The sequence below is a fragment of the Solanum pennellii genome, chromosome 3 (assembly GCF_001406875.1).
Source record: "Solanum pennellii chromosome 3, SPENNV200".
Taxonomy (NCBI): domain Eukaryota; kingdom Viridiplantae; phylum Streptophyta; class Magnoliopsida; order Solanales; family Solanaceae; genus Solanum; species Solanum pennellii.
Window position 1 is genome coordinate 12574592 of NC_028639.1, and position 6444 is coordinate 12581035.

General features: G+C 38.1%; 1 protein-coding gene across 1 annotated transcript; it reads right to left on the reverse strand.

The window, feature by feature from the left end:
• Positions 1-4874: 4874 nt before the first annotated feature.
• On the reverse strand, positions 4875-5604 carry LOC107013203. Its single transcript, XM_015213174.1, has 3 exons — positions 5457-5604; positions 5065-5264; positions 4875-4946 (listed from the first exon to the last, which is right to left on the reverse strand). Exons 1-3 carry the CDS (start codon positions 5602-5604, stop codon positions 4875-4877), a joined length of 420 nt encoding a protein of 139 aa, XP_015068660.1.
• Between the last annotated feature and the right edge of the window lie 840 nt (positions 5605-6444).

Sequence of the window (6444 nt, forward strand, 5' to 3'; positions counted from 1 at the left end):
TAGTTTAGTAATTTGATCATAGATGTTCTTGTGGTGATGACTTCCAGGTTTTGGGGAATAATAGATGTTGAATTTTAGAAGTTATTGAATTGGTTTTTATTAATGAGTTTAAGTCTTCCGCATTACTTTCTGTTGATATTATATTGAAATGTTAGGGTTTAGATTGGTTGGTTCGCTCACATAGGAGGGTAAGCGTGGGTGCCAGTCGCGGCTCGATTTTGGGTCGTGACAATATCAAAACCCAATACTACATGACAATAGGCAGTCCATGAATGAAATAACATTATTAACACAAGTCTAACAATGGATACATTCATCTCTTCCAATCAATTCATAAGCAAGATCCAATATTTGGGGAATTTGGGGGATGGATATGGATTAAACGGAATCTCGATTAAACAACATCAATTTCCCACCAGTATAAACTTAATTATCCCTAAGTAATCACAATTCGTTACAATTAACCCACAATTCAGATTTATAAGAAAACCCATTTGTAGCGAAAACCCTTGAATTAGGGTGGTTTTAAAATCATCTTTGAATGGACCTCTTGGGAAAGGAATCCCAAGAGTGAAAGAATCCAACCTTTATGAAGAATTTAGATATAAATTTGATTGATAATGGGAAAATTGTTCTTCTTCTTCAAGTTCCAATGGTCTTCAATGGAGGTTGGGTAGAGAGAGAATTTCAGAGACAAGTGAGAGTGATTTGGATTTCAATTTGGGGATTTGATTTGGGTAGGTTAATGTGGTGTAAAACTGATTTAAAATCAATATATAACCCTCTCCTAAAATTCCCAAAAAGACCCCTCACTTAATTTGACTTTTTTGTGAAGTCAAACTTGAATTCAAATTTCACATTTTTCATCATATCAAAAGTCCGCGTCGCGGAGGTTTTCCCGCAAGATTACCGCAATTGATTTTTGAGACAATAGAGCCCGCGATGTGGAAAAAATATTTTGGTCCTTGGTGAACCAAGTCCGCGACCCGGACTGGTTTCATGTAAGTATTGGTTGCTGCCTTAGGCAACTTGTTGGCCAATAGTTGGGTCCTCCTCAAGGACAAGTCGGACCTGGACGTTTTGACCCTATAAACATTATTTTACCTATTTAAAATACATTTACAAGTTTCATACTTCATATAACACTCCTAAACATTCACAAGACCTAAGGACGTTTACTAGTTTGATTTCACTAGTTTCCGGACTTTATGGTCGTCCCTTGACATTTAGGTTCTAATACTTCTAAATCAAGTTGATTACCTTTATTTAGGCATAGGAACACTATTTTAAACCATTAGACACTAGGTAATACTCTATCCTAGGTCATAGAAATTTCGAGGCATTATATTATCCCCCCTTTATAGGAACATTCGTCTCTGAATGACACCTTAATCCTTTTAGAGGAAAAGAAAGAGACTCAATACTAGCAGCCCAACAACAACAACAACCTTATGAATCATAACTCATAGGAGGAACTCTCAAATCCTTTCAACACATAATCATAGCATAAAACATAGCAACTAAATCCACAATTTATCACATATAAGAACTCACTATTTTTATAGCACATAAAGACGAATTACCTTCTCCATTTCAACATGAGCTCAAAATGTACATCAAAGAGTTAACATGTAATATTTTTTCTCATTATGCTCACTATAATTCTCATGAAAATAAATATAACACTACATATAAGAGAAAGTTAACTATGGAACATATTTTATAAAAATTCAATTTAACATGAACCTTTACAAAGACATGCACATACTTAGAAAAAACAAGTTAAGTCCAACTAATTCATAACTTTCTTTTAAAAGAATATACAAACCTTAATCTCGTCTAGGAGTACGAGGAAAAAGATAAGGATCGTGGGACTTCATGTCGGCCTCTACCTCCCATGTAGAACTCTCAACTAGATGGTTTCTCCATAGGATTTTTACGAAGGCAACCTTTTTATTCCTCAATCTCTTGACTTGATGATCAAAGATCTTGAAAGGAACCTCTTCAAAGAAAGGTTCTCATTCACCTCAAAGCCTTCTACCAGGAGAATGGACACCGGGTCGCGTATACATTTCATGAGTATAGATACATGAAATACCGGGTGAACCGGGGATAATTCTCGTGGTAACTTCAACTCATAAAGAAAATTTCCCAACCCGCTTCAATATTTCATAAGGGCCTACATACCAGTGACTAAGTTTCCCCTTTTTACCAAATCTCATCACCCCTTTCATCGGTGAAATCTTCAAGTACAACCAATCACCTATTTCAAACTCAAGATCTCTGTTTCTATTGTCGGCATAAGATTTTTTCCGACTATAGGCTGTTTTAAACCTATCCTTTATCATTTGAACTTTTTCCATGGCCTCATAGGCTATCTAAGGCCAAGAATTTCAAATTCACCAACCTCAAACCACCCAACCGGAGATCGACACTTCTACCATAGAGTGCTTCAAAGGGTGTCATAGAAATACTCGAATAGTAGCTAATTTGTAAGAAAATTCTATCAAAGGTAGGTGATCATCCCAATTACCCTTGAAATCAATGGTACACGCTCTCAATATGTCCTCTAATGTTTGGATGGTGCGTTCCGCTTGACCATCCATTTGGGGGTGAAAAGCGGTACTATGTTTCTCTTGAGAACCTAGCCCTTATTGGAAGGACCTCCAAAAGTGAGAAGTTAATTGGGCAGCTCTATCCGAAATGATGGATAAAGGAATCCAATGCAAACTCACAATCTCATTAAGGTACAACCTAGCATATTCTTGAGCTGAATGAGTAGCTTTAACGGGAATAAAGTGGGTTGATTTTGTAAACCTAGCAACAATAACCCATATGGATTCATTTTTCCTACGTGTACAAGGCAAACCCACTATGAAATCCATGTTGAAATCTTCCCACATACAAGTAGAAATAACTATATCTTGAGTTAACTCTCACGGTCTTTGATGTTCGGCCTTCACTTGTTTACAATTTAGACATTTGCCACATATTCCGCTATATCCCTTTTCAAACCATTTAACCAATAGACCTCTTGTAGATCACTATACATCTTGGTGGCACCCGGATAAATGGAATATCGGTAACCATAAGCCTCATCCAAATCTGTCTTCGTAGGTCATCCACATACGACACACACAACCTACCTTGATACTTAAGTAACCCACCCCCTGGGAAAAGGCTTCATTGAATTTACAAAGAACCGATTCCTTCAACTCCATGAATAGAGAATAAAGGTGTTGATTATATTTCACCTCCACCACTATAGATGATTAAGAGATATGATGTACCATGGAGCCTCATTTAGGAGAATCTTCCAATCGAACACCCAATCGAGCCAATCTATGTACCTCTTTCACTAACTCTTTATTACCACTGGGAACATGGGCTACACTCCCCATTAACATTCTACTTAGAGCATCCGCAACCACATTGGCTTTGCCAAGGTGTTAAAGGACACTCATATCATAGTCCTTTAAGAGTTCTAACCATATTTTTATCAGAGATTTAACTCCTTTTGAGTGAACACATATTGAAGACTCTTATGGTCGGTGACACATCACATGAACCCCATATAGATTGAGTCTCCATATCTTCAAAGTAAACACTACGACCGCTAGTTTAAGATCATGCACTAGATATTCCTTCTCATGCACCTTGAGTTGTCTAGAGGCATATGCTATCACCTTTCCATGTTGCATGAGGACACAACCCAAACCTACTCGTGAAGCATCTTAATACACAACAAACCCTTTAATACCCTCCGAGTATGCTTATCCTTCAACATTTGGATACTCTTTCACAATCTTTCGTCCACTCAAACATAACTTTCTTTTGGGTTAAGGTTGTCAAAAGAGAAGCGATAGATGGAAACCCATAAAAAAATCTCCTATAATACCTAGCTAAACCCAAGAAACTTCGAATATCGGTTGGAGTTTAAGGTCTAGGACAATTCTTAACCACCTCTACTTTCTTCGGATCAACATCTATACCCTCACTTGAAACAATGTGACCAAGAAAATCAATCGATCTCAGCCGAAATTTGCACTTTGTTTATTTAGCAAAGAGTTGATATTCCTTGAGGACTTTCAGTACTACCTTCAAATGACCCATGTGTTCATCCTCACTCTTAGAATATATCAAGATATCATCAATAAAGACAATTACAAATGAGTCAAGATAATTCTGGAACACCGTATTCATAAGGTTCGTGAAATCCGTTGGGGCATTAGTTAAACCAAAAGAAATGACTAGGAACTAATAATGACCATACCTATTTCATAAAACCGTCTTAGGAATGTCAACACCTCTCACCCTAAGTTGGTGATACCCCGACATCAAATCAAGTTTTGAAAAGTAACTCACACCTTGGAGTTGATCAAACAAATCATAAATCCTAGGGAGAGAATAATTATTATTTATAGTAACCTTTTTCAATTGCCAGTAATCAATACACATTCTAAGAGACCCATCTTTCTATTTCACAAATAATACCGGAGCGCCCCATGGAGAAATGCTTGGTTGTATATCCTTATCTAGCAAATCATTGAGTTGAGCCTTCAACTCTTTCAACTCGGCTGGGCCATCCGGTAAGGAGGAATTGAAATGGGTTTAGTATCCGATATCAAATCTATGCCGAAATCTATTTCCCATTTGGGAGAAATTCCGGGTAAATCATCGGGGAAGACTTCCAGAAAATCCTTCACTACAGATTGAGTTCCCCCCCACCCAGTCTAAAATGGTTTCATCAGGAAATTAGATTTAAGTACCCTTGTTCTACAATTAATTGAAGTGGAACAAACATGCAACCAATTTATCCCCAATATGACATCAGAGTACAACATATCAAGTCTACCAAGTAAACCAATGTAACTCTATTGAACAATAGATAGGACAACTCCTACAGACTCTTTTAGCAACAACGGAGTCACCCACCAAGGTAGAAACTGAAAAAGGTTCAACCAAGACATCAGGGAGAACATCAAACTTCATAGCTACTAAAGGAGTTACAAAAGATGAAGTGGCATCGGGATCTATCAACGCATAAACATTGATTCAAAATACTTGCAACATATGGGTAACAACATCGGGAGAATCTTCTTGATCAACCCTAGATTTGAGAGCATAGAAGCGGTTATTCTTTGGAGCATCGGAATTTGGACCACTTGCTTGAGCTTGGTGACTCTCCCTTCCTTGAGTCTTGGCCATGGGACAATCTTTAACCATGTGTCCACTCTTTCCACAACCAAAGCAATTAGTCGAACCTATTAAAAATTTACTTAAGTGCCTCTTGCCACATTTGGCACAATTAGGGCTCTCACTAGATGAACCACAAACTTTTCCTCCTTGAGGCTTAGGGATAGACACCCTATCCTTATTAGCCTTGGGGAAATTAGAAGGAACTTGGTTGGAGAATATATTCTTAAACTTTGGTTTGTCTTGGATATCAAACTTACCCTTAGAAGTACCTCCATTATAGGGCCTTGCCCTCTTGAACTTCCTATTCTTGATCTTGATCCTACTCTCCTCAACTTGTTGAGCATGAACCATGAAACGAGAAATGTCCATGTTGTCATGAAGCATTGCAGGCCGACATTCTTCCATAAGATCGAACACACCCGTCAGAAAATGGCTCGTTTCATCTCTACGATTTGACACCAAAGAAGAACCATACTTGGACTACTTGATAAATTTTAAAGAGTATTCTAGCTTCCTCATACCTCTTTGATTAAGGTTAATAAACTCTTCCACTTTTTCCTCTCTTTTATCCCTTCGGAAAAACCTATCAAGAAATGCCCTCCTAAAGACTTCCCAACTTATGGGACCCGCTCTCAAAGACCTGTTGTCTTTCCATTAAGTGTACCAAGTTTGAGCCACATCTTTTAGTTGATAAGCGACTAGCTCGTCCTTCTTGTTAGAACTCACCCCCATAGCATACAAGATCTTATCAACCTCATCAAGAAAGAGTTGAGGATCTTCATTTACCTTAGACGCAATAAACATTGAAGGATTCATCCTTGTGAAGTCCCTCAAACGGGAAGCCATGGTACTAGCATTTTGATTCATTTCAGATGCAACTTCCCAGTTTGCTTGAGCCATCATTGTTTGAGCTTGAGTAGTTATGGCTTGGGATTGAGTATCCATGACTTGAGTCAAGTTTAGGAAAGCTGCCTTTATTTCTCCATCCGACAAAGTCGTAGGATTGACTAGAGCTTGTCCACCTAGAGGAATTTGTTCTTGAGGAGGAGCTTGGTTTCCTTGAGGGAGGAACTCCCGCATTAGCAATCTCTTCTTCAAACCTTCTTGCGTATGCCCTTCTAGTAGTCATAGCCTATAACCACAAGAAAAAAATAAGAAGAAACGTACACATAGAGTAAAGACCCTTGAGGCACGATGTAAGAATACCAAAGAATTTCCTAAGCATCACATAGCCTCTCATTCATA